The sequence below is a fragment of the Halichoeres trimaculatus genome, unplaced genomic scaffold (assembly GCF_033239565.1).
Source record: "Halichoeres trimaculatus isolate MK-OKI-2021-1 unplaced genomic scaffold, fHalTri1.1 fHalTri1_scaffold_2, whole genome shotgun sequence".
Classification (NCBI taxonomy): domain Eukaryota; kingdom Metazoa; phylum Chordata; class Actinopteri; order Labriformes; family Labridae; genus Halichoeres; species Halichoeres trimaculatus.
Genome location: NW_027437180.1, coordinates 33,105,054 through 33,131,882, shown reverse-complemented (window position 1 = coordinate 33,131,882; position 26,829 = coordinate 33,105,054). Strand labels below are relative to the sequence as shown.

General features: G+C 39.6%; 4 protein-coding genes across 5 annotated transcripts; 1 reads left to right on the top strand and 3 right to left on the bottom strand.

The window, feature by feature from the left end:
* The first annotated feature begins 5,823 nt into the window (after window positions 1–5,823).
* LOC141800379 (sialidase-3-like) lies at window positions 5,824–7,240 on the top strand. Its single transcript, XM_074682871.1, has 3 exons — window positions 5,824–5,834; window positions 5,922–6,159; window positions 6,296–7,240. Exons 1-3 carry the CDS (start codon window positions 5,824–5,826, stop codon window positions 7,238–7,240), a joined length of 1,194 nt encoding a protein of 397 aa, XP_074538972.1.
* Window positions 7,241–12,023: 4,783 nt separating this feature from the next.
* LOC141784838 (forkhead box protein D2-like) lies at window positions 12,024–13,019 on the bottom strand. The gene has a single exon (XM_074662754.1). The coding sequence runs from the start codon at window positions 12,945–12,947 to the stop codon at window positions 12,045–12,047; it is 903 nt and encodes a 300-aa protein (XP_074518855.1). The 5' UTR covers window positions 12,948–13,019; the 3' UTR covers window positions 12,024–12,044.
* Window positions 13,020–14,232: 1,213 nt separating this feature from the next.
* Window positions 14,233–22,133, bottom strand: zglp1 (zinc finger GATA like protein 1). Of its 2 annotated transcripts, none has more exons than XM_074665424.1 (5): window positions 22,041–22,133; window positions 19,602–20,747; window positions 19,411–19,514; window positions 15,553–15,646; window positions 14,233–15,063 (listed from the first exon to the last, which is right to left on the bottom strand). In XM_074665424.1, the coding sequence occupies exons 2-5, from the start codon at window positions 20,732–20,734 to the stop codon at window positions 14,931–14,933; spliced, it is 1,464 nt and encodes a 487-aa protein (XP_074521525.1). In that variant the 5' UTR covers window positions 20,735–20,747; window positions 22,041–22,133; the 3' UTR covers window positions 14,233–14,930. The 2 variants fall into 2 exon arrangements, with proteins under 2 accessions (XP_074521525.1, XP_074521524.1); XM_074665423.1 differs by having other exon boundaries at window positions 21,954–22,085.
* A 203-nt stretch (window positions 22,134–22,336) lies between these two features.
* On the bottom strand, window positions 22,337–25,650 carry fdx2 (ferredoxin 2). Its single transcript, XM_074665425.1, has 5 exons — window positions 25,442–25,650; window positions 25,056–25,107; window positions 23,849–23,955; window positions 23,668–23,755; window positions 22,337–23,565 (listed from the first exon to the last, which is right to left on the bottom strand). The coding sequence occupies exons 1-5, from the start codon at window positions 25,626–25,628 to the stop codon at window positions 23,409–23,411; spliced, it is 591 nt and encodes a 196-aa protein (XP_074521526.1). The 5' UTR covers window positions 25,629–25,650; the 3' UTR covers window positions 22,337–23,408.
* Window positions 25,651–26,829: the final 1,179 nt, after the last annotated feature.

Sequence of the window (26,829 nt, the reverse complement as noted above, 5' to 3'; positions counted from 1 at the left end):
TTACCACTGAAAATTGATTATGTGACCCAAACATCGGTCATCAAGTTTATCTCTCTTGGGAATGTGAAAGATTTCATGAAAGCACCTTTTCACCCGACAAGTTATGCTTTGTCCTTTATATTATCTAACATCATAATACAGTCTTAAAAAAAAGACTCTTAATGGAGTGAGTTGACGGATGTAAAATATGTCAGAGGGGGAATGTGTGGCAGAAAACAAAAACATTTCACATCCACCGAAAGCAGTAAGTTTCTGTATGACACAGATTGTCAAAGATGAAAACTTAAAGGGGACACATTACACAAAATCCACTTTTATATTGTTTACTGACAGGAAAATGTGTTTGAGTATATGTGATTTTCAACAGGCCTGACTTAGTGATCCTACTTTTTCCTTTCTTCTTCTTCTTCTTCTTTTTTTTTTTTTTTTTTTTTTTTTGGGGGGGGGGGGGGGGGGGGGCACCACAAATATGATTTGGGGGACATCAAATTTCTAAATCAATTGACTTATGAGTTTTTTTTTTAAGTATAATGTTAAGTATAATGGCTTCTGTGTATCCACTGATGTGTGTTCAAAGACAATAACATGTAAAACTTCAAATATTTTGGAATAGCTACTTGAAAATACAAAAATTGTCTCATCAACCAAAAATGTCATGGACCCCCTGCAGAACCTCCACACACCCCCTTAATAGTGCTTTGGGCTGGTCGTCTACACGCACCAGCCACTTTATTAGGTACACCTGTCCAATTGCTAGTTAATGCAAATTTCTAATCAGCCAATCACATGGCAGCAACTTAATACATTAAGGCATGTAGACATGGTCAAGACAATCTGCTGCAGTTCAAACCGAGCATCAGAATGGAGAACAAAGGTGATTTAAGTGACTTTGAACGTGGCATGGTTGTTGGTGCCAGACGGGCTGGTCTAAGTATTTCAGAAACTGCTGATCTGGGATTTTCACTCACAACCATCTCTAGGGTTTACAGAGAATGGTCCCAAAAAGAGAAAATATCCAGTGAGCGGCAGTTCTGTGGGCCAAAATGCCTTGTTGATGCCAGAGGTCAGAGGAGAATGGACAGACTGGTTGGAGCTGATAGAAAGGCAACAGTAACTCAAATAACCACTGGTTACAACTGAGGTCTGCAGAAGAGCATCTCTGAACACACAACACGTCCAACCTTGAGGCAGATGGGCTACAGCAGCAGAAGATCTCACGGGGTGACCCTCCTGTCAGCTAAGAACAGGAAACTGAGGCTACAATTCACACAGCAACACCAAAACTGGACAATAGAAGACTGGAAAAACGTTGCCTGGTCTGATGAGTCTGGATTTCTGCTCCACATTCAGATGGTAGGGTCAGAATTTGGCGTCAACAACATGAAAGCATGGATCCATCCTGCCTTGTATCAACGGTTCAGGCTGCTGGTGGTGTAATGGTGTGAGGGATATTTTCTTGGCTCACTTTGGGCCCCTTAGTACCAGCTGAGCATGGTTTAAAGTCCACAGCCTACCTGAGTATTGTTGCTGACCATGTCCATCCCTTTGTGACCACAGTGTACCCATCTTCTGATGGCTACTTCCAGCAGGATAACGCTCCATGTCATAAAGCTGGAATCATCTCAGACTGGTTTCTTCAACATGACAATGAGTTCACTGTACTCAAATGTCCTCCACAGTCCCCAGATCTCAATCCAATAGAGTTCCTTTGGGATGTAGTGGAGCGGGAGATTCTCATCATGGATCTTCAGCCGACAAATCTGCAGCAACTGTATGATGCTATCATGTCAAAACGGAGCAAAATCTCTGAGGAATGTTTCCAGTACCTTTTTGAATCTTTACCATCAAGGATTAAGGCAGGTCTGAAGGCAAAAGGGGGTCCAACCCGATACTAGCAAGGTGTACCCACTAAAGTGGCCAGTGAGTGTATGTACAGGAGGTTTCTGTTTATTTGTTTTTTTTTTTTGCATCTACAGGCTCTAAAAAAATTATGGTAGCACTTTAGATTACAGCCCGTGTCTTACAGTGTAGTTTCCTGTCTCTTACAGTGTAGTTTCGTCAACTGTAGGGGTAACTCTCACACATGTACCTTGACATTTTGCGGTACCTATCGGGTAGTTACGCTCTCGTCTTACAGTGTAGTTTCCCGTCTCTTACAGTGTAGTTTCGTCAACTGTAGGGGTAACTCTCACACATGTACCTTGACATTTTGCGGTACCTATCGGGTAGTTACGCTCTCGTCTTACAGTGTAGTTTCCCGTGTCTTACCATGAACTTGTCAAAACAGTGTAATTTTCCTGGGCGTATGCTTTTGCTGTTAATGTGCCACTTCCTCTTAACAATTAGTGTGGTGAATAAAGTAGACCAATGATGAACCTAAACACTGTAATGTATTGATGAGTATGTGTTTCACACAATAAAGATAAGACTTGCAGATGTAAAAAAAAAAAAAAACTTTATTTTTTTAAACACACAGAGACCCCACATAGTAATTCACCTTTTAAGTAACCCGGCCATTAAGTTAACACTTGCCTCTGCTTAGTGTCTAACTGTCCAGTACTTCCACTGCGACAACCCACTACTTTACCTGTAACTACTGGTCAACAGCTGGAACCGGGCTGGATTATAAAGTGCACACTTGTTGGCTTTACTTACTGTGTAACTACCCACTACCTTACCTGTAACTACTGGTCAACAACTGGAACCGGGCTGGATTATAAAGTGCACACTTGTTGGCTTTACTTACTGTGTAACTACCCACAACTGTACCTGTAACTACTGGTCAACAACTGGAACCAGGCTGGATTATAAAGTGCACACATGTTGGCTTTACTTACTGTGTAACTACCCACAACTGTACCTGTAACTACTGGTCAACAACTGGAACCGGGCTGGATTATAAAGTGCACACATGTTGGCTTTACTTACTGTGTAACTACCCACTACTTTACCTGTAACTACTGGTCAACAACTGGAACCGGGCTGGATTATAAAGTGCACACATGTTGGCTTTACTTACTGTGTAACTACCCACTACTTTACTGTAACTACTGGTCAACAACTGGAACCGGGCTGGATTATAAAGTGCACACTTGTTGGCTTTACTTACTGTGTAACTACCCACAACTGTACCTGTAACTACTGGTCAACAACTGGAACCGGGCTGGATTATAAAGTGCACACATGTTGGCTTTACTTACTGTGTAACTACCCACTACTTTACCTGTAACTACTGGTCAACAACTGGAACCGGGCTGGATTATAAAGTGCACACTTGTTGGCTTTACTTACTGTGTAACTACCCACTACTGTACCTGTAACTACTGGTCAACAACTGGAACCGGGCTGGATTATAAAGTGCACACATGTTGGCTTTACTTACTGTGTAACTACCCACTACTTTACCTGTAACTACTGGTCAACAACTGGAACCGGGCTGGATTATAAAGTGCACACATGTTGGCTTTACTTACTGTGTAACTACCCACTACTTTACCTGTAACTACTGGTCAACAACTGGAACCGGGCTGGATTTTAAAGTGCACACATGTTGGCTTTACTTACTGTGTAACTACCCACTACTTTACCTGTAACTACTAGTCAACAACTGGAACCGGGCTGGATTTTAAAGTGCACACTTGTTCGCTGTACTTAATGTTTAAATACCCTCTACTAGTGTGCATTTTATAATCTAGTCCAGTTCCAGGTGTTGATCAGTAGTTACAGGTAAAGTGCTGGGTTGTTGTAGTGGAACTGTTGAAGCTAGTGACATCTATGTTTCTATGATGAATAATGCTTGGACACTTTATCCACACAGATACTCCGGTCAGAGAGTAAAGGCAGATACACAGTTCACAGTTCAGTCTTTTATGTATCCTTTAAGAAACAGCATTACAGCAACGGCCTGATGCATGGAGATTGAATGAACGAGGAGGATGAATAATGTGTGTGACATCAACGTCCAACAGCCACTTATCAGTAGTGCATCTCAACAGGGTTGGCAGTGTATGGTATCTGAAACAATAAATAACAGAAGGTGAATCAAAGACAGTGTCTACCAGACGTAAATGATGCGCCCACTAGCTGTTTAGCATTAGCAGTGCAACGTAAGGGAAACAAGAGCCAAAATTCCTGCCACATAAACAAACTAAATGTTCATTCCTCACTCAACACTCCTTAAAGATAACTTGTAAGCTATTAAAGTACTTACTTCCTCAAGAATGCATCACTGATAACTTATAAGATGTTTTGAAGATGCTTTTAAACAATCGCGGAATCTCCGTTCGGGCTATACAACTTTTAGGACCCCAGGCTGCCCGCATAAAGGCATGAACGCAAATACGCAAAATCCTAAGGACCCCGGTCTGCCCTCCAAGTTGCCTGATTAAAATTATATACAAAATGCTTACAACACATCAACGAAGAACAGAGGCAATATATAACAGAAAATATTGGATAGTTAGCCAGTAAGCAAAGACAAGTGTGATCTTAATGGATCAGTAACTTAAAAGGAGAATTATAATGTGGGGTCTCTGTGTGTATAAAAAAATAAAGATATTTTATACGTCTGAATATCATTATTATGTGAAACCCATACTCATCAATACATTACAGCTTTTAACTTTATCATTGGTCTACATAATCTTTATCCATGCTGATGAGGAAGTGATACATCAAGGTTTGCATAGTTAGAGCATATGTCCAGGAAAATTACACTGTTTTGATAAGTTCATGGTAAGACACGGGAAACTACACTGTAAGACTCCGGGACTTACACTGTAAGACGCGAGCGTAACTACCCGATAGGTACCGCAAAATGTCAAGGTACATGTGTGAGAGTTACCCCTACAGTTGAGGAAACTACACTGTAAGAGACGGGAAACTACACTGTAAGACGAGAGCGTAACTACCCGATAGGTACCGCAAAATGTCAAGGTACATGTGTGAGAGTTACCCCTACAGTTGAGGAAACTACACTGTAAGAGACGGGAAACTACACTGTAAGACGCGGGCTGTAATCTAAAGTGCTACCAAAATTATTTATCATGCAGTCTTTTTTTAACCATTTACATGCTGTGACATCGTGAGAAAACATCAAAAGAAATCAGCCAAGATATGAGGAAGAGGATTGAACTCTGGTTGACCCAAGTCATACAGAAACAAGCTACCCTCTGTCTTCAAAATATAAAAGTAACTCATAATAAATAACAAAATAAAAATCAGTGCTATTTTTGTGTTTGAACTTCACTTTGATCATTTTTGAAATGACTTTAAAGATTATGAGATTCAGATAGACAGACGTCTTAGCATATTGGAGAACAATTCTGTAATTGTTGCAGTAATAAGCCAGTCTTTTGGTGTTTGAAGTACATTTAAGTTTCATATTTTTGCGTTATATTTGATTTTAATATTGTGTGTTGTGGGCAGTTTTATTGTAAAGGGGATGTTTTTATTTTGGAATTGTCTGCACTTAGCGGCAGCGAAAGGCACAGAGAGAGAGTGTTCATTCACATCGAGTGAAGATTGTGACCTCCGGCAGATAGCACTCAGCCAATGAGATTTTACTACTTTTTTTGTGGATTAAGCTGCAAATAAATCAGTAGAGAGAAAGTTACCTGTGTCTGTCTGTGCTCAGAGGGAATTACAAAGTCCATACAGACAGTTAATGATTCATGCACAGTTAGACATTAATTTTTGTTCTTGGGAAGCCAGCCGAAAGGAAGATAAGTAAATAATACACTTGTTTTTGTTGATATAGCTGAAAGTGGAAATTTTCCCCTCACTAATCAAAAGACAGGAAGAACATCCAAAAAAAGGTGAAGAATGGCATTGGGGTTGTTACATAAGAACCTTTCTCTTTACACAGTCCTTTAAAACTGGGAGAGGGCAATCTGTGATTATAAAAGAGATCTCCTCTGTAGCTCTTTCTTTCAGTCGTCCACAACAACCATGGCTGCTTTCAAGGGTTTTCACCTGCAGAGACAAACTGTCTTTAAAAGTGATAAAAACTGGGTTTACAGGATCCCGTCTCTTTTCTATGAGAGAGAAAGTAAAATTCTTCTAGCTTTTTCTGAGCAGAGAAGCTCTTCCAATGACGCCAGCTCTAAACATCTGGTCATGAGCAGAGGAAGACTGAAAGAGGAGGACAACTCTATTGAGGTAACCACTTGTTTCTTTTTTTGCCACAGAAACTTTTGAACTGTTAAGATTATATTTCCACATTTCTAACTATAAACTTCATTGAAGAGCTATTTTAACTAACTTAACAGCTCTATCTGACTGTTATCTTTTCCAGTGGTCGGAGCCCGAGCGAGTGGAAAATGCACACCTTCATGGACATCGTCCCATGAACCCCTGCCCACTGTATGAGAAAACCAGCAAAACACTCTTCCTCTTCTTCATCTGTGTTGAAGGGACTTATCCAGAGTGCATGCAGATATTTTTCAACCGCAACAAAGCCCGTCTCTGCTACATCAAATCTAACGATGGAGGCCAAAGTTGGAGTGAAGTGACTGATCTGACTGACGTGCTGAGTGAAATCAGAACTTGGGCCACATTTGCTGTTGGGCCAGGCCATGGTATCCAGACAGAAAGTGGTAGATTGATTGTCCCGATGTATCGGTACGTTTGGAACACACTCTGTTATCAACCTCCTAATGCACTCTATTTGTTCAGTGAAAATAAGGGTGTCAACTGGCATTTAAGCGGCTTCATTAAAAAAGAGTCACTTGAATGTGAGATGGCAGAGGTGTCAGATGACACAGGTCTGAAGTACATCTACTGTAACGCCCGCAGTAGGAAGAGCTACCGAGTGGAAGCTCTTGATAAAAATGACGGGGCTGGTTTCACTGTTCTCGAACAAGATGAAACCCTTGTTGAAGAGGGCTGTCAGGGAAGTGTTGTGTCCTTTCCAGCTCAAAGTGAAGTCACCCATGATGGTGATCAGAGCCAGAACCTAAATAAGTGGCTGCTCTTCAGCCATCCAAGCCATAAGTCCAAACGCATTGATTTGGGGGTGTATCTGAATGAAACTCCACTTCTTTCAAAAACATGGAGCAAACCCTGGATCATGAACAGTGGACCCAGTGGTTACTCAGAGCTGGCCTACATTGGTGAAGGAAGGTTTGTTTGTTTGTTTGAGTGTGGGAAGAGCAGTGAGATTGAGCAGATAGCCTCTGTAGTGTTTAGCTACAGTGACGTCAAACAGGGGATCAGAGAGCAAACGATCAAGAAAAGATAAAGTCTGATGTGAATTTCTTGTTTTTGACTGTTAAATGATTTTTTTTTAATCTTTAAAAGACTTAACTGTAAAAATTATCTGCTCTGATACAGAAGGCACTTGTGCCAGAAACACTTCTGTAAATTTGTGCATCAATGTTTCTGAACTGTTTCATTACTCTTTATTCTGTCAAGGCTGACTTACCTATAACCAGTTTTAAAACTTCACAAATCTCACCGGCTGATTATGAAAACTAAATAAAGAAACTGTAAAGTTTGACTGATTTAATTTTAACTTACTATGCCTTACTCACCAGATGTTTGTTACCTGCTCTGTAAAAGAAACAAAATGATTTGAATCAAAGGAAATAAATGATTCCATGCTAAAGTTCTGTCTCTGAGGAAGATGTTGAATGGTCTGTTGCTTAGCAGCTGTATGGCTTCAACGAGGAACAAGGAAATACAGAAAATATCTTGTTAAAGGTCCCATATTATGCAAAAATCACTTTTTGTGAAATTTGTGGGTCTTTGGCTTTCCTCCCAGCCCACAAAATGTGATATTTAATGACAAAACCTGTACTTAAAAGTGCTTGTGAATGTAAAATCCTGACCTAAAATGAGTTGTTTGGATTTTGGGAATTTGCCGACGTCAGCGATTTCCTTTTTTGACCAATCAGAAGCAAGACTGACCTGATTGGTCCACCGGAGCAGATACCCCCCAACCTGCTCCCCGCCACTCCCCTCCCCGGGAGCAGAATGCCAAAGTTGAAGGGCCATCACTGCTTTGTTTTTGGCCGTAAACAGCCACATAGTTCCATGCTCAAGCTTCCTATCTCTGAAGAAGACAAGACTAAGTGGCTAGAGTTCATTTATGAGGGAAATGTGCCAGCTACACTCAGTAAAACTGTGCATGTGTGTGCTAGTCACTTCACGGCCGACTGCTTTTCCAACTTTAGACAGTATAACTGAGGGCTAGTGAATAGACTGGTCTTGAATCCAGGTGTATTACCAACCATCCGCCAACAAACCTCGGACCCTGGAAATGTGAGTATTTTAAATGCTGTGTGCTGTGGAGCAGATGTAAGAGCTTTTCCTCAGTGTCCTGTCTCTGTGTTGGCTTCAGGATGCTAACTTTAGCTGTGGTTAGCCTGTTTTTTTAGCCTGTAATGTTACGGTTAACGAGCCTCGCTGTTTTCTAAACATTTTGCACTTGGAGCTCCTGGTGCCGCTCTCAGTGACACAGAAAAGCGGGGCGGTATCAGCGGTGGCTCATTTACATATGAAGGCCACGCCCACTAAATCAGAGCGTTCTGAACAGAGGGGCTATGAGAGCCTGGAAACAATGCTGCTGTGCTTGATTTAATGGCTTTTTGGACCAAAAAATGTTACTACCATTTCATGAAGACATCAGTGATCCATATTAAACTGCAGAAAAGGAGCATATGGGACCTTTAATGCCAATTTGAATATTATAAGCATGGCCTCTGCCTCTGCTGTATCTTTGTGGTGGTAAGTAGTAAACAACAAACTCTGGAGTTGTTAAATGAAGCCCATGAGGAAGTGCCAATAACTAACTCAAATGTCTCCTTGAAGCTAAGCATGATGCATTAATAACAGGAGCTTTGAGTGACAGGTTGATGCCATTAGCTGTCTGAAAGGCATTATCTCAGGACTGAGAAAATCCAGAACTGAATTTTTACCTGCAAGCTGTGGTCTATCAACTGAGGACTTCTATGCAGATGTGTAGCTATTCCAGTACTATGGATATTGCCACTTGGAAGATAATTCAGCACTGGTGTAATGTTGTGAAGTAAAAATGATCCCACTGGCGGTAAGTTTTTCATTTAAGTCATCTCTCCACAAAGTTTATCCTTAATATTATTCTAGTTTTCTCTGAAATGCATAAGTAAAACTAGTAACACATATAAACCCTTCCTGCATTTTTACTGGTGTATCTGTCTGTATCTGTACACTGGTTCATAGAAAGCAGCTCACTTTTTGGATCATTTTAGAATATAGTTAACTGAACTTAACCTCTTGCTCACATTTTAATGTTGGTTTCTTTTGAGATTTACTTTTTTTATAGCTGCGTGGTTTTGGAAGTTTCACTGAAAAATTCTAGGATGCAGCATTTTTTGTGTCTGAATCTGAGCAATGTTTTAATGACAAATTTGCTCTAAATAGCAGGTATACTGCACTCACACCGCCTTGCTTGTGAGCCTGGTGGTGAACTTACTCATACACCAGCTTAAAAAAAATCAGCAACAGATGTTGAGACCTGGTGTTTTTTAATCCTTCGCCCCTCAAAAACTCCACCCAGTCATAAAAATATGGTCACTTTCAGTTCCGGGAAACTGAATTAGTCCTCAACAAAAGGCCTCAAATTTGTGATCGACAAAGCTGTGGGGCCTACTTCCCTGGTTTGTACGGTCAAAACAGATAAAGTGAACTTATGAACATGAAATACATTATACATTAAAATTATCTGCAAGTGTGAGCATTATTATTGTGCCTGTGTTAGTATTCTGTCAATAGCATTTAGCTTGCAGCCCTGGTTAGCCTTAACTAGCTCTTTGGGGTTCAAAGATGAATTTTTCTTCAGCTGATTGTGTCATTTAGAAAATCCAGCATGGGGAGATGCCAAGAAGAACAAGAGTGACCAAATCTACAGGCTTCAGGGTTTGTTAACTCCCCCTAAAATACAGATGTTTTGAGAAAGATGTGGTAGAGAGAAACAAACACAGGCGAACTCCAGATATTCAAACAATTGGACAAAATCTCACGTGTTTCAACCACTTTTGCAGCCGTCAGCATCTGTTGGTTTTGGTGAACAGGAGCAAATTTTCATTATTTCACAATTTTCTTAGTTCCTACTTTCATCATTCATATTTTAAATTTTATTTTGTTCATATTTTGACACAGATCCTAACCTCTGAGAGAGAATAGAGGACACATGGGGAAATTCTTATAGTAGTTGTTTGTTTACAAAATTTACAGTGGAGATACACTGGATCATTAAAACCTCTAACTAAATGTTACAGTTATCTGCTTTTCATATAAAACATTGGTTAAAATAAAAAACAAATACATTATTAAACTTATTGTTATTTGAATGAAGAAAAAAAATCTAATCAGAAATGATCTACTTTTAAATTTTGTTTAAATTTTGTTAATTTTTCTGCAAGAATTAGAAAATGGGTGTAGAACTTTTCTATACCATGGCATTATTCCAACATTTTTTTTATTATTAAATTATTTATTATTATTATTATTATTATTTAGGTATGAAGTTTTCTTGCAGTTTGTCTCCGTTACCAAACTGTAGCTTTATTTCCTTTAGATACTGTCTCACTATAATTACTTCTTGGGTATGCAAGAAGATGTTTCTTCAAGTATTTATGTGTTGATATTTGAGGGGGAAAAAGTAACAGTGCTGAAAAAGTAAAGTACTCCCTGAGGGGTTGTTATGAAGCAGCTGTTAACAGACAGCAGAGGACTGATGTGACCTCATAAGCAGACTTTCACCAGAATTTGGAAATTTCCTGCAAGTTTTTAACACAGAGAGCATTGTGTGGTTTAAAATATAGGCCTGAAGATTGGTAGTCTGTTTTAGGGGTTTTTATTTATGTATTTATTTATGTATTTATCTTATTTATTTATTTATTTATTTATTTATTTATTTATTTATTTATTTATTTATTTATTTATTTTCTATCATTATCATTTTTATTTTTAGAAACGCATGCTTCGACAAATCAAAAGGTATCTAGCATGAAGTCTGTTCTGATTATTCATTTACCTGCTGCTTCTATTTATTGAGTCTGTTTGTCTTTGACTACTGAATTAACCACCTCTTTGTGGTTACACATAACAAAAGCTGTAATTTAAAGTTTAGTATTTTTAATTATCTCGTGTATGACACGGGGTAAATTTTCCGTTTGTGCAGGCGCACTCCTGCATCTAAAACAGCACAGATAAGGCCTCACATCTGATTAAAGCCAGTAGTTCAGAGTGAAGCTATAAAAACGCCTGCAGCGAGTTCACAAAGTCTGTACTCCTGGACTTTGTTACAGTCAGATTTTAGAGGGCAGAAGCTGAGGGGAGACAGACATGTAGGCCACGAAAAAGATCGATCTGAATCTGAAACAAAACGAAGGCAGCGATGACGATAAGTTGATATTTATTTGTTAAAACTGCACTGACACTTGCCTCAAGTGTTAAGTTCTGTCTCATGCTTGAATAAAATCGTTGATTATAATGACTCTTCAATATTTTATAATAATAATAATAATAATAATAATAATAATAATAATAATAATAATAATAATAATAATAATAATAATAATAATGCTGTTATGATTGTTAACATTTTTAAACGTGTTAAAAAAAGTACGAACGGGCAGATTTGTTTTGAACGGAAGTCGTTTGACAAAGTCTCGTTTCAAATTTCGTTAAAACAAAAATATGCAAACTAAAGAGAAATATGAAATTTTGGCTGAATATTTAAAGAGAAAAAAATGCGTGAAAATGTTGAGTATAATAAAGTTGGGCTATGTAGCCTATGTACTTTTTTTTTTTAACTCTGCGTTTTGAAATTAAAAATCTCACAAAATTGTTATTCCACACGTTTTATTTCAAACATATTCGATAAATGAAAAATAAAGGAAATTTAAAACTTAATTAAAATTATTTGTGAAAGTAAAGAACTTAACTTAACCTTAATGTAACAGTCTGTGTTGTGCTCAGATCATCGTTACAAAACAAAGTGATTTCAGGCAGTTTGTTCTCCTGCTGACATGAAAACGAGTCAAACGCGCATTATCTCATTAAAATGAATAAGATGAAGCTTTAAGGATCCCAGAAGGGAAACCAGAGAAATGTGAAACAGGGTAGCCAGGCATCATTCCGCGCAGTGAGACGGGAGACATGAACGAGGAGTTTGGAGTCAAAGGTGGCACAGCGGCGCAGCGTCCCGGCTCCAAATGATCAAAAGTCAGACAGGAAGGGAAGTTCTTAGAAAGCAGCGAGGAGAGCGCAGGGATGATGCTGCTCACAGGTGGGATGCTGGGACAGCTGTGAGGGCTTAATCGACTTCTTATCCCCAGGTCCTGGTACAAATCAGGAGCTCGGAGACAGGAGTTCATCCTGTGCGCTCCTACAGGAAACACTGGTATCAGGCTGCGCTCCTGCGTCACGGAGTCCTTCAGCGCTCCCAAATAGAAATGCTGCCTCTTGAAGCGTTTCCTACGCCGGAGAAAACTCCCGTTTTCAAACATATCAGCCGACATGGGGTCCAGTGTCCAGTAATTCCCTTTGCCGGGATTTCCAGGCTCGCGGGGCATTTTCACGAAGCAGTCGTTCAGAGACAGGTTGTGGCGGATGGAGTTCTGCCACGCAGGGAACTTCTCCCGATAATACGCGAAGCGCTGGCTGATAAAATCACAGATCTCACTCAGGGTGAGTCTCTTTTTCGGGCTCTGCAGGATAGCCATGGTGATAAGGGCGATGTATGAGTACGGGGGCTTCACCGAGGCGGTTCTGCTGCCTGGATCATCCTGTGACCGGACTGCAAAGTCTCCCACCTTCTGTTTTCCAAGAGGACGAGGGGAAGCGATCTGTGTAAAGTCTGCATCATTCCTCCTCAACTCTGGCAAATTCCTGTTGCTCTTCTCTTCCTCAAAGTCTGTCTGATCCTCCACGTCGATGTCCAGTTCTTTGTCCGGGGTCATGATCCACGGTAGTGTAGCCCCAGCAGGCGGTGATCTCGCCTGTCTGGGACACTGCAGGCGCGGATCCTTTCTCTGCTTTCATTCACAAAATAAGCATCAGCTGCATCTTCGCCCCTTCAGCCTCCCAGTCTAAGCTTTCTCCTCCTCCTTCTCTTTCTCCTCCTGCCACAGTGTGTTTTCACCAAAACAGAAACCTGAAGCAATGAGCTCTGTAACGCTCAATACAATACTTTTTAAAATCAATTTATTCATCATATGGACTTAAAATGTCACACCACATGCATTCACTGTGGGTTCTTCTTAAATCCATTTTTCCATCCTTTTTTTTCTTCCATTTTGTTCTTGTATTTAATATTGTTTTACTTAGGTTATAAGCTTAAAAAAGCTCAAACTTAAAACACAGCTTATGCATTTATAAACTGAGTTTGTAATGGTATTAAATCACTAAATAAAAAATGACCTTAAGATCATGTGGAACAAGTCAGACCTTCTATAATATCAGATAATATGGGGAGCAGTTTTATATGTGAATTATAAGTTATTACAAATAGAGAAACAAAAAGGCACATCGCTAAGTTACTTAAACTCAGCAGAAAAACCAAAGTTGGGTGTGTATACAGGTTTTGTTATTCACTGAAAAGAGCTGCCCTTGTTTTTGTTTTGTTTTGTTTGTGCTTTCATAATGTATTATGTTTAAGTGTGTAAATTAGGGAATAGCTAATGCTCACTAATGTATCAAGACTACATGATTAAGTTAAAGCACCCAGTAACTGTGTTACGTTTAATTGAAACCTTTTAATGACCGGTGCAGGTGAGACTCCTATGGATCCAAACGGACCAAAATGTAAAAACGAAGCAGGCTCTTTCATTTTATTGCTCTCATTTTTATCTTTTATGTTCTTGGCTCGCACAGCGCTCATTTCCTTTACTGTTCCTTGTTGCTGGATGGTTTGGCTCGCAGCGAGAGAGGCAAGTCTCTCTTCTTCAAACTGGCTGTTTCAAATAAGAGGGGGACGTCATCGGTTTTGAAATAATAGCCGCACTGTATCAATTCATGGGAGGCCACCCACTTGGCGAACAGGCCTGTACTGCAGGGTGGGCCAGGGAAACTGTGGGAAGTCTCATTAATGAACCATTCTTCTCTGAACCTCTCCATATAGTAAAGGCTCTGAAACTCCAGCTCTGTTTTACAGTTGTTCAATTTTTACACCAGGCTCTATATCAAGTGCAGACCTACAAACAACCAGGAAACAAATCAGATGATTTATACAGAATTTAATCCACATCGTAACCCACAAGAAAGTCACACAAATAATCTATTTTCTCCTCACAAGAAACTGCAAACAGATTAGAAATGTATCAAACTTCATCCCAAATAAGGGCACAAATAAACTTCAAAACAACAACAGAGACAACAAATAAATAACCTCTTTAAACACGAGTAACTTAATTTGAATTTAGCAGTCAATCTCATCACCATAAGATCAAGAGAGTGACAGAGAACGCAGCACAGAGCTCAGGTTGGCGTTTTTGATCCACAAGAGCATTACAAACAAACAAAACTGGATTTTTAAGGGAAAACGTCAACAAACACATCTTAGAACTTCTTAACCCTCAGGGAACAACTTCCAGCCTGTTACATTACCCCTCAAACAGCACTTACAGCCTCATAGTTCAGTAAAGACTGAAGCACAGATCATCTTTACTGTGTTGTTCTTGTTGTTTCTCCTTGATGTAAACACCTCACTGAGAGCAACCATAAGAGAATCAACATCAGTGTAATGTTGGACACTGAAGCTTGTTCAACCTCTCATTTCAGTACGATCCAAGAAGCTGATTCTGCTTCTGCATGTTTGCAAAATATAGAGGACCACAGTGAGTGTAGCCTTGAACTGTTTATACAAGTGTGTGTGTGTGTGTGTGTGGGAGTGTGTGGAGCATCGTCACATGTGGATATAAAAACCTTTCTTCGGCGTGTGTTCCCTAGGCGGAGTGTTTCCGATGGGCTGAGGTCAGCTTCAGAGAGTTTCCACACTTGAGGCAGCAGGAGTTGGAGTTGCTCTCTTTTTTCGGGATATGCCAGCAGCTGACACAGCGCACCCTGTACTTTTTAAACCTGCAAAAGCAGAGACAGACAATGATTAAACGTCCTGTTTTTGTATGGTAGACAGGTGTCCCTTAGTATGATTTCTGATGTAAGATCACAGCAACACTAAAGCCTTTCAGCATCATTCCTCTGGTGTCCATTTACATTTGTTCAACTTTCACAGGTTCTTCTGCAAGTTAGTTTTGTCAGATTCACACATAAAATATAATCAAGTGAAGTAAATATATTTTATTTTTACCTTTTAATGAATGAAAAGAAACCTGTGAAATATGGCAAAGAAGAATCAAAAACAAGGCTGATGATCATAGATCTGTCTTCACTGGTAAATAGAACAATCGAGGCAGAAGCTATTTGTCAAGAATTCCTACATCAACGTCTTGAATAAATGACTGAATTTATGATCAAATTAAGTCTGAAAATGTTCTGTAATCATCATATTATTGTGGAAAATCAAACTGTGGAAAACGTCTTCATTCAGGTCGTGTTAATGTGAGCTACCTGATCCCACAGGCATTACAGAGCGGGGTCCCGTCCTCTGCATCTCTCCACATGGGCGTCTTCCTGGTGCAGCATGATGCACAAACTTTACCCTCTGAGGAAACAAACAACAGCTTTTCACTTAATGTAAAACTGAGTTTGATTTTCAAATCCTTTCAGACAGTTTTTTTTTTTACAAACATGAAGACAACTTAAAGTTTTCTGGGAATTAAAAACATTTTTCAGGATCATAGGATTAATACATTAGAAGGAATAGACCTAAGTTTTTAACACCAAACTTCTAATTGCATATTATTATTATTATTATTATTATTACATAAATCAATAAATAAATGACTTTTGAAGTAATTTTAGCCTTAAGTTTATTTCTTTTTTTAGTTTGCATGTAGGTATCAGTTAATCAATAAAAAACAAGTAGAAAACTAACTACAGTCGCACATAAGAGCATAAACATCTGGTTTCAAAATGTTGGAGAAGATAACTTTTCCCTTTTCACCAACAAATAGAAAACATGGATATACTATGTTTAAAGCTGTGATACTTTATTTAAAATGTACTTGTAAGGAGGTGTGCTTATCACTTAAATGACTAAAATCCAAAATTAGGGAACCTGTTCTTCCTGAACCTGCTTCAGACAGAGTTGCTCTTCCAATGTTCACCACCTGTGTTAAATAATGATGTTTATTCCCACTAGTTGATGTGTTGGCGCCCTCTTGTGGAGAAAAATCCACTGTTCTCTCGCACAGACATACAGTCCTGCTCACCATTATTGGCATCCATGAAGTTTAAGTACATAATGTGGAATATCTTCTGAAAAACAACAAAAATTCAAAACAATCAACAGGAGGAAAAATTGGAAAAACCTAAAGCATGCTGTGTCTTTGGTATTGGCACCCTTTCCTGAATATCAGTATGGAAACACATTGTGAGTCACATTTGGTCAATCACAAATGAGAAACACTTGTAATAAATTGTTTGTGTCCATGTGACATGAATTGACCAATGAATGATGACTTCCACGTTTTTATAAAGCCACCTGTTATCACTTGTTCCTTTGTCACAATGGTGAAGACAAAAGAGCTGCCTGAGGACATCAGAAGTGCAATTGTTCACAAACACAAGACCTCCAAAGGGTATAAGGTAATCTCCAAAGACCTTGGTATCCCTGTTTCAACAGTGCGTAATGTGGTTCAGAAGTTTCACGAGCATGGGGCTATCAAGAATCTCCTCCTCCTGGACATGTAGGAAAGAGAAAAACTGATGACAGAAGTCTTTGAAGGTTGGTGTAAATGGTGGAAAAAACACCACATCAAGCATCCAGAGACCTGAAGGCCAACCTGGAGCAGTCTGGGGTCATGGGCTGTATTCAGATCAGAAAAGTCTTTTGGTCCACTTGTTTGGTCCGGACCAAAAGCGGACTTTAATTTTTGATTGGTGCGGTTCGTATTCAGATTGTACTTCTTGCAAGTGGACTATATTCTGCAAACACATCCACGTGTGTGACGATCAGTGCTCTCATGGGTAAGCACTGACACAGGCGGCACACAGAATACAGACCTGGAAATGGAGGTAAACATGTGTTTGTGCTCTTATTAGAGCTGCAAAATCATTTTCAGTTTCAAGAGCAGCTCCTTCAAAGCAGGCTTAACAACACCGTTTAACATGTAGGAACAGCAAAGACGAATGTGTGCAGCAAGGAGACGCTATGCTCTGCGTGTCCTGACCCACAACATGCTAGCAACAGCGTGGCTAAACAGAAGACGGAGGATCAGGTATGAACCAAAGACGGTTAGGTTACGGTGGCTTTATAGGCCCAAAAGGCGCATGTATCCTGTAGTTAGTTCGGATGGACCTTGGTTTTTATTCAGACCTGCACCGGAGAACCACAAACTGCACCAGAGTTCGTTTGGAAGCGGACCGAGACCACCTCAAAAAGTGGGTCTCGGTCCGGTTGTTTGGTCCGCACCAGGGTTCGTTTGTGTCTATTCACACCTGCATGAAAAGTCCGCACCAGCGTGGGAAACAAACCCTGGTCCGTTTAAAGTGGACCAAACAGTCCAGGTCTGAATACGCCCTAAGGGTTCAACAAGTACCAGACGCCGCACATTAAACCAAACAGGGCTTTATGGAAGGCCAAGGAAGACACAATTCCTGAGGTAAAGACATAAAAAGGAACGACTAATCTTTGCCAAGGAGTACCTGAACAAACCACAATCCTTCTGGGAAAATATTCTGTGGACAGATGAAACAATAATCGAGCTTTTTGGCAATGCACACCAACAGTTTGTTTACAGGCGGCGCAATGAAGCCTGCAAGGAAAAGAACACCCTCCCAACAGTTCAGCATGGTGGAGGATCCATGATCCTGTGGGGCTGCTTTGCTGCATCTGGTACTGGAGGCCTTGATCGTATCACAGGAATCATGAAATCAGAGAATTATCAAGACATTAGAGGCGACATGTCCTACCTAGTGTTAGAAAACTTGGTTTGAGTTGAAGGTTATGGATCCTCCAGCAAGACTGAGACCCAAAGCACACATCCAAAAGCACAAAGGAATGGTTGAAGAGGAAAAAATTGACTGTTTTGAAATGAGTCCTGATTACAATCCGACTGAAAATCTTTGGTATGAGCTGAAATCTGCCATTGAGGGACAGAAACCTGCAAACATTCAAGAGCTTGAGCAAATTGCAAATAAAGTGTGGGAGAAAATACCAGATGAGAAGCGCAAGAAGCTTATAAATGGCTACAAGAAATGTTTGGAAGCTGTCATCACTGTCAAAGGGTGTGCAACCAAGTATTAAAGAGGGGTGCCGTTATTCCTGCATATACTGTGTTTTCTGTTTCTTCTTTGTAATTGCCATATGGTGATTTGATCATCACTGATCATCATTGATCATCAACTTTGATTTTTCAAGTGCATTTAACACCATCCAGCCCATGATACTAAGAGATAAGCTCAAAGACATAGGAGTGAACCCATCCTTTGTCTCCTGGATCACAGACTATCTCACAGAGAGGCCACAGTTTGTCAGGTTGGGAAACTGCGTCTCTGGGACGGTGAGCATCACGGGGGCTCCACAAGAAACTGTTCTGGCTCCATTCCTATTCACACTTTATACTGCAGACTTCAAATACAACTCTGAGTCCTGTCACATCCAAAAATACTCCGATGACACTGCTATTGTGGCGTGTATCCAAAATGGACAGGAATCTGAACACAGGGATCTGATAAAGGCTTTCTGTGACTGGAGTCATAGAAATTGTCTCCTACCGAACACCTCAAAAACAAAGGAAATGATTGTGGATTTCCGAAGGTCTGGGCTCTACCATCAGCCAGTTAACATCCATGGGGTGGACATGGAGGTGGTGCCATCCTACAAATATCTTGATGTACATCTGGACAACAAGTTGGACTGGTCCCTTAATACAGATGCACTCTTTAAAAAGGGGCAGAGCCGTCTCTTTTTCTTAAGGAAGCTCAGATCAATTGATGTCTGTGGAAAGCTGCTGCAGATGTTTTATCAGTCTGTCGTAGCGAGTGTTTTGTTTTATGGTGCAGTCTGCTGGGGAAATAGTTTAAAGCAGAAGGACAAGAGATGACTGGAAAAACTGGTGAAGAGAGCTAGCTCCGTGGTTGGATCCAAATGAAATTTAAATGCTTTAATCAAATACTCAGTGTGTTATTTTTTTGTTACCAGGACTGAAGATTGATGCAAATGTGAAGCCTGTTTTAATAGTCTGAATCCCTTTGAGGAATCTTTATAAGTCATTTTTCACATTTAGGGCCATATGAAGCGAATAAAACAAAATAATAATATGTATAAATGCACTTCACTGCTGTTAGTTGTGTATTACTCACTAGAAGCACTGGTCCCAGAGTCACTTTCCTCTTCTGAGCTTATTGATTTCAGAGCCGTCCGGGTTCTCAGTCTGGGTTTTCTTACACTTTTGCGGAGCTCCTTACTGTAAGAACACAACAAGGATATTTTACTACATATGTTAACATTTTTATCACCTTCTCAATGCCATGCCATGTAAATCTGTCACTACCTGTACTTTGAAGTAATGAGGAGCCGGCACTGCTCCTTACTGTCATCCAGCTCGGTGTCCATCCTGAACGTCACGCCCTGGAAGTCTGGATCTTTGATATCAACACTCTTGCTAGGATAGCGTTGTTTTCTAGGGGTCTTGGTTCTCCACGTCTGTGCAGATAAAAAAGCAGCTTCCTCCTGATGCACTGGTCTGGATTCAAGATCTGGTTTTGTAGAATTTAAGAGGTTTGTTTCTTGACTACCACTTGATGGCTCTGGCTGTGCAAATGAAAGGGATTTAACCTCTGAGGGAGGGTTAAAACAAAGGACGAAGCTCAGAGGAGGCATCTGTTCATCACTCTGGGGTTCTGGAGTAAAAGTGATGTTAGCATTGTGATCAAGTGTTAGAGCTGGTTTTGGCAGAATTTCCCTCGTTTCTTCTTTTGTATTAAAAGACAGTTTGGCAGGAGAAGTATATCCAGTGTCTAGAGTATTGAAAATGTTTCCTGTGGGAGAGAAACTGTTGCTTTCAGTGTGCTTTTCCTCCTCTGTGTATCTGGGCTGTGGTAGAGGAGATGCTGGTACCTCATCCTCCACCAGCTCTGATCTGTAAGTGTTTTCAGCGGTCTCACTCACATCTGTGCCAGGATTAACAACAGCTGGGATTTTGTGCATCTCACAGAGGATGTTACTGCCCTGCTCTGCTTTAGTCAATGCATTGTCAGATGAGTTGCCTAATTTAGCGACTGATGAGGCAGGACTCCAGCTCGACACCTCGACATCACCAGGATTCAAAAGCCTCTCACACTGAAGGTTGATCAGACTCAGCACCTTCCAGGGGCTGCTGCGCTGAGGATGCAGATTAACCAAAGGTGTGTCTTTGTTGCTGTGACTTTCCTGCTTCACCTTTTCGATCTGGTTATAATTTGTCAAACAAGACAAACTGTGCTGGCAGGAACTATTAGAGATACTGAACGACTGTATGGCTCCGTCTTCTTTCCCCATAAAAGGAGCTCCCCTGTCATTGATGGGGGACGCTAGCCGGGAGACTTCTTGGAACAGGTAGAGCAGAGCTGAGTGAGGAGCATCTTGGTCCGCTGTGCTCTGGTTTCCCTGGATGAAGGTAGCGTGTGTCCTTGACCCTGTGCTCATGTTGAAGCAGTGTCTGCAGTGCAAATTTAAACAAGAATAGCTTAAAACTCTGACAAAGGTTCTCACCCCAAGGTTAAAATTGTCATTGAGACACTCTTATGGCTCTAACTGATATGCAACCTGTGACAGGGGGTTAAAAGATAATTTTGCTTTATATGGAAGTGTTAAGAATGAAAAGCCATCTCTAAATAACATTTTTTTAATGTAAACAACCATATCTCTTACAAATGACTCAGAAAGCACCACAACTGTTAAATTTAATTAATTAAAAGATTTAACTCTTGTTTTCAACCCAAGGACAACAATGACAATAATTCATGAGGACTACAAACGCGAATTTTAAACCAATACGTGTTTCCGGGGCCTTGCACAAGCTAACAGGAATGACGTGACATTATTTTACACGACACAAGTGTTGAAGTGACATTTTGACTAAAAAGAAATGATAAACAGGAAACAGCAAAAAGAAACAATTGACTTTCACCACGATATTACCTGTAAAATACTCACCGGAAGAGTGTTATCCAAAAATGGAAACTATTAGACACAAATGTGGCACCTTTGAGTTCTAGAATTTTCAAAATTTTCGCGGTTTTGATTAATTTGAGGGTCGCGAGCGCGGAGTCTGGGGAATTAGAACGTAAACCTGAGAACGTGACGTACATAACTTTTTAGTATCAAACTGCAGCTGTAATTTATTTTCCGAAAAAAAAACATCAGAGATTTTTTTTTTTTTAAGTCTAAATTATCGGTTTCAAAGCAGTCGTTTAATTCAATGTACTCTGGACTGTTTGCTATTGCTGGTTTCATGTGTTCCGACAAGTTTTTTTCACTTTTTTTTTTTTTTTTTACTGTTGATCTATCAGACTGGCCTTAACAAATATATATATATATATATATATATATATATATATATATATATATATATATATATATATATATATATATATATATATATATATATATATATATATAAACAAGTCATATCATTTGATCTGTTAACCAAGATCTTACTGATATGATCAATCAAGAATCTACTTCACTGATGCTCTTCTTTGTCCATCTCTAACCTGTCATGGCCTCTGCTCTGAGGCTAGCAACACTCTTATCATGTGGACGAAATGTCAGTTCAAATCGTGGTCTGCACCCCCACCAACGATCAAAATGTAAAGTCATCTCAGCTAAGCTGTCATCGCTGTGCACTGCTGTGAATGCTTACCTTGGATCTCCAAATGGATCAACAATAAAATGATCAAATGTGCCAGGATTGTTGGAGCTCAAAACTGATCGAGCATGCTGTCATTACCTGCTAGTGTTTTGGATCAGGAGTTGGCGCGGGTGCTTTTGATTTGCCAGATTATACCAGCTGGGGAATTTCAGGAACGCCCACTTGATGGCTGTTCCCACGACTCGTTGTTAAAACACAGTAAAAGTTAAGATTTTACCAATATGCCCCTTGGTTATTCCAGCAATAAGTAGCTTTTTAGCCTCATTTCTGGTTTAATAACGCGGTCTAACTTTTTTGAGCCTGGTATTAAAAGTTTGCAGCTTCTAAAAGTAGAAGGAAGTGTCCAAGAGTAACTCTTAAAACTGATTTTATTGCACAACTTTAAATATTTATCATTTGTCATACACGATACACTCACATTTCTGTTTAACTTGTACAAGTACAGTAGACTTAAGTACAGAGTAGATGACAGTAAATTCATCACATGGCAACAGGTAGCCCACCAGCTTCCTAAAAAAAAAAAAGATCTCCACCTGATCTGGATCAAAGCCCACCTGAAACAGATCAACTGATTAAGCTTTCATCACTGCCTGAGAGGGAGCTCTTTAAAATGCTCTCTCAGTGTGACACTTGAAACACGATTTACTGCAAATTTATGAAATGTTTTTCATGAAATGTTTCTTCCAACGGCTTAAACTATGTTCTGTGAAACTCTACTTCTGAGCTTCAGGTATATTTTGTTTATTTTTCAAATACATTTTTCTATAAAATATGGCTGCTTTTGTGTTAGGCTGTAATTTCTGAGGTTTAAGACTTGTGAAAATCTATGATCCTGTGATATTTCTTGATAAATCTCAACAATGAATAATTACACTTGGTAGTTAAAATGAAAGTAAACTTTGTGAATAAGGTGTCTGTCAAGTGAAACAGGGAGACAATGATGAACTGGCAGATATATAAAGGAGATAATCGTGTGATAACTGTGCGTATGTCAGCATTAACAAGGAATGTTCCATTGAAGGGCACAATGATGAACTCGGTAAAAACTTGCTATTCATTGTCTGAAACACAGAATATGCCTGTGAAGTGGTCTGGTTATTTAACAAGAGCAGCTTTTCAGGTTGAGCAGTGTCAGTGCTGGTCTGAGAACTCTCCCTGTGAATAAATAATTCATCAGCTGAATCACTGTGTGTTTCTTTGGATGCTGCTATTAATTTCACCTTCAGTGAGACTCATAGTGTGTCCGGCTCTGCCTGAACTCATCTGCAGGCTGGTCCTGTTATTGGTTAACTGTGGAATTTGTCAGTTTTCAAGGCGTCTTGGAAGCTGCTACAGACTTCGCTATCCTTTCCGTGCATCTCTTCATTGTCGCCCCTTTACTCAACCAGCACACGTGGCGCCTAGCTTGCAGGTCTACGCTCTCGTTTTTTCCAACTGCAACTCTTCTCAGTGAGGTTTAGGAACATGCCCATCCACGTAAAAGTTCCTGGTGACTTTGGGCAAGGTGAGTTCCATACCCTCCAGCTCTGGAGTGAGAAAGATCTGACACCCCAGCCTAGAGTTTTCCTGTAGCATGGGCGCCATGTCCAGCATGTCATCCTCCCTAAAACACCAAGAGATCAATCAACACTTACACTTTACCTCATCACCCTTGGATGTTGTTTAAATATTATACCTAGGAAAGAAATCCCCTCAGTTTACCTACCTCTCATCAGGCTCTGGTAGCTTGTCAAAATGATCCGCACTCACATACACCTGACATGTTGAGCAGGCCAGTGATGCCTCACAGGCTCCTAAACACAAGAAAAACACATTAGATGAAGATTTTATTCATTTGATACAGTGCTTAAATAGAATAGAAAGAGCTCAAACGTGTCAGTACTCACCTTCTAGTTCAATTCCATGCTTGTGTGCCAGGTACAGGACATTATCTCCCACTTTGGCTTTCACTGGGATCCTTTTACCAGAACGATCTATATACACCACATTTACCCTAAACAGCAGGTAGTTACAAATTATTATTGGATTAAGTCATGTGTTTTATTTTACCTGGTAAGATATAAAATGCACTTTTAGTCTATATTTAGTCCTGAAAATCAAAATCCAGACTGATCATATTCTGTTAAAAATTACATTCACGCAATACTCCTGCAAAACTCAGCAGTTTCATTGAACACAAAGCCTCTTTGGTTATTTTATTACAGTCTGTTATGACTATTCACCCCAAAACTAATAGTTAAAAAGTTAATATTTTAAGCAAGACCTCTACTTGCTGCCCAGCTGAAAGTACTTAGCTGTCCAGCTTAGGAATGGGTACCTTTCACATCTGAAACGATACAGTACCGATTCTTGGTACCTGGCAATCGGTATCGGTACTCAAAGGTACCAATTTTCGGTACTTTTGTGCGCATATGTGGTAAAAAAAATATCAATTTGTTTATAAAATATAAATTCTTTTGAATTCAACATTTCTTCATTATGTAAACATGCATTGTTGTGTTCATGTCCAGCATGTAAAATCACCTTCTCTTCCACTCCCTCACAGTCACAAGGATGCATTTAGGTACCTAAATATGGTACTTTTTGGTTTTACCTGAATCAGTACCCGGTACTTTTGAGAGAATTCGGTCGGTACCTGTAAAAGTACCCAATTCGGTACCCATACCTAGTCCAGCTAAGTACTCCATCCTTCTCATTCATCACAGCTGATTTTTATAATTTCAGTATCTGGCAAAACGTGGAAAATTCTGAATTGCATGATACCACTTTTAAAAACAATATTTGCATATTTTTGTCATTCATATGTCCCCTTATTATGATTGTTAACCTTCTCAAAAGTTAATTCAACCACTGGTTCAGTCTATGTTTAGTATGCTCATTGTATAAAAAGCTATTTCAGCATGACTGAGCAAAAAAAAGGAACACCAGAAAGTTTGCACTTCGCTTTCTCTTTACTTGCACTGTGTATTTTCACAGATTAATAGTACTAGTACAGAAATAGTAGTGTTTCAGCTGTCATGACTTTTAGTATACTGTGTACATAACCCAGTAAAAATACTATCACGTCCCATGCTGACCCCCAGGTGAACTTACACATCCTCTGGGTCTTCTGCATTGGAGCTCCCGTCTTCGCTGTGATAGAGACCTTTAAGAGACGGAAAGAATAAAGTACAGTGAGCGCTTTCCGGATCAACTCCTCCTAACGGGATCAGAGGTGCTAAAGTTGATTCATAGCCCAAAGTTTCATAAGCCAGCCGGGGATTTTAAGGTTGAGGTTACACAAGTGTTATTGCGCGAACTTAGGACTCCAAGGACTGCTCATATACTGGAATAAAGTAAGTGTGTTTTGGCATGAAATACAAATTAGATTCATGTATTATACAAATACGATTCTATGCTACTCAGTGTCAGTTATGCTGTAAACAAATACTGGCATCATAATTTACAAGCTAAAAGTGTTAGCAAGCCGCACTCCTCACCTATACTCGTCCGCAGGTGCCGATTTATCGTCTGAAAGTTGTCAAAAGGACTCCTGCTTTGTAATTTAGCCCCGCTGCCTGCACAGCTCCTTAACCTGTAGAAAGGACAGGTGCTACAGTCCGGGATAACTCGAGAAAGTCTCAAAGTCAGCCCCATGCTCGACCGCACCGCTGCGGAGGCCGCCATCACTCTGTTTATGTCACATGACCCAAAGCGACCAATAGTAGAAGACTAACGGCGGAGTGACGTCTTGGCTGTGAAAGGCCGGTCTGACAGCAGAGGGCGCTGTTGCTTCATAGACTGCACCGTGAGCAAGCATATTACGTGAGTGCAGTGTTGTGGCAGATTTACAGCAGAGAAGGAATTATTTTTGCCTTTTATTCGAGTATAAAGTTTGCCAAACCACATTATATTAACACTCTAAAAGTCTTTCTTTCAAAAGTTTACTTAACTACATAAGTTACGGCAGAACATGTATTAAATTTCAACTAGTTATGCATTCATATCGTTTAATATATATAATAATATATATATATATATATATATATATATCGTTGTCAATTTTTAATATATGTGGGAATTCAAATGATATTAAGTAGGCTATGAATTTGCTAAAATGTTAGCATTAGTTTAACACTTTAGCTTAGTAAAAGATGAAGTAATTTTCTCAATCAATCCTTATTTATAACACTCCAAATCATCATTTTTTTTCCACTTAAAATGAATTAAAAAAAAAAAGATATCTTAAAATGCAAACTAACTAGTGTCTTACTATGTCACATCAATGCATAAATGTTGAGAGATTAAAAAGGACAATACTACCCTGTGATGTTGGGTGCACAATGGACTGAAAATATTAAAAACAAAGTGATTCAACCTTTAAAAAAAAAATGTCAATACTCAAATAATCAGTCAAGACCAAAGACCAAATGTTCCTAAACAATGATAGTGAATGAAGTGATGGTGTAAGACAAGTGAGGTAGCAGTATATATCCCACCATCAAACAAAGGATTGGACATCAAAGATCAAATATGGACACTAAAAGACAATCAAGAATTATGTCATATATCTGTAAATGGAATCAAAATTTATAATAATAAGATGATATGTGAAAAAGAGGAGAGTAAATATTAACGAAATGGGGACGGGACTAGATAAGCTCTGCTTCTCCTGTCTTCCCTTTTGGACATGTACAATGTGATCATCTATTGACAATGTGTGATGTTGCATATGTGTGCTGACATGACCAAAATAAAAAAAAAAAATCAATTCAATTGTGCTTAGTTTCACTTCAGCAAAGGGGTTTGAGGACAGAAACTGTCTCAAAGAAATGTGTATGATTCTTCCAGGAGAAATTACATGGCAACATTAGTTTTCCTCTGTAAA

Bases quoted from the DNA above. Each gene is read 5' to 3' on its own strand.
- LOC141800379 (XM_074682871.1), top strand. The intron at 6,160-6,295 runs GTAACCACTTGT...TATCTTTTCCAG, and splicing joins AGGAGGACAACTCTATTGAG to TGGTCGGAGCCCGAGCGAGT.
- LOC141784838 (XM_074662754.1), bottom strand. From the start codon at position 12,947: ATGACCCCGGACAAAGAACTGGACATCGACGTGGAGGATCAGACAGAC.
- zglp1 (XM_074665424.1), bottom strand. From the start codon at position 20,734: ATGAGCACAGGGTCAAGGACACACGCTACCTTCATCCAGGGAAACCAG. The intron at 15,647-19,410 runs GTGAGTAATACA...TTGTTTCCTCAG, and splicing joins CTCTGGGACCAGTGCTTCTA to AGGGTAAAGTTTGTGCATCA. The intron at 15,064-15,552 runs GTAGCTCACATT...CTGCTTTTGCAG, and splicing joins TGTAATGCCTGTGGGATCAG to GTTTAAAAAGTACAGGGTGC.
- fdx2 (XM_074665425.1), bottom strand. From the start codon at position 25,628: ATGGCGGCCTCCGCAGCGGTGCGGTCGAGCATGGGGCTGACTTTGAGA. The intron at 23,756-23,848 runs GTGAGTACTGAC...TCTTGTGTTTAG, and splicing joins GCATGGAATTGAACTAGAAG to GAGCCTGTGAGGCATCACTG. The intron at 23,566-23,667 runs GTAGGTAAACTG...TTGGTGTTTTAG, and splicing joins CTACCAGAGCCTGATGAGAG to GGAGGATGACATGCTGGACA.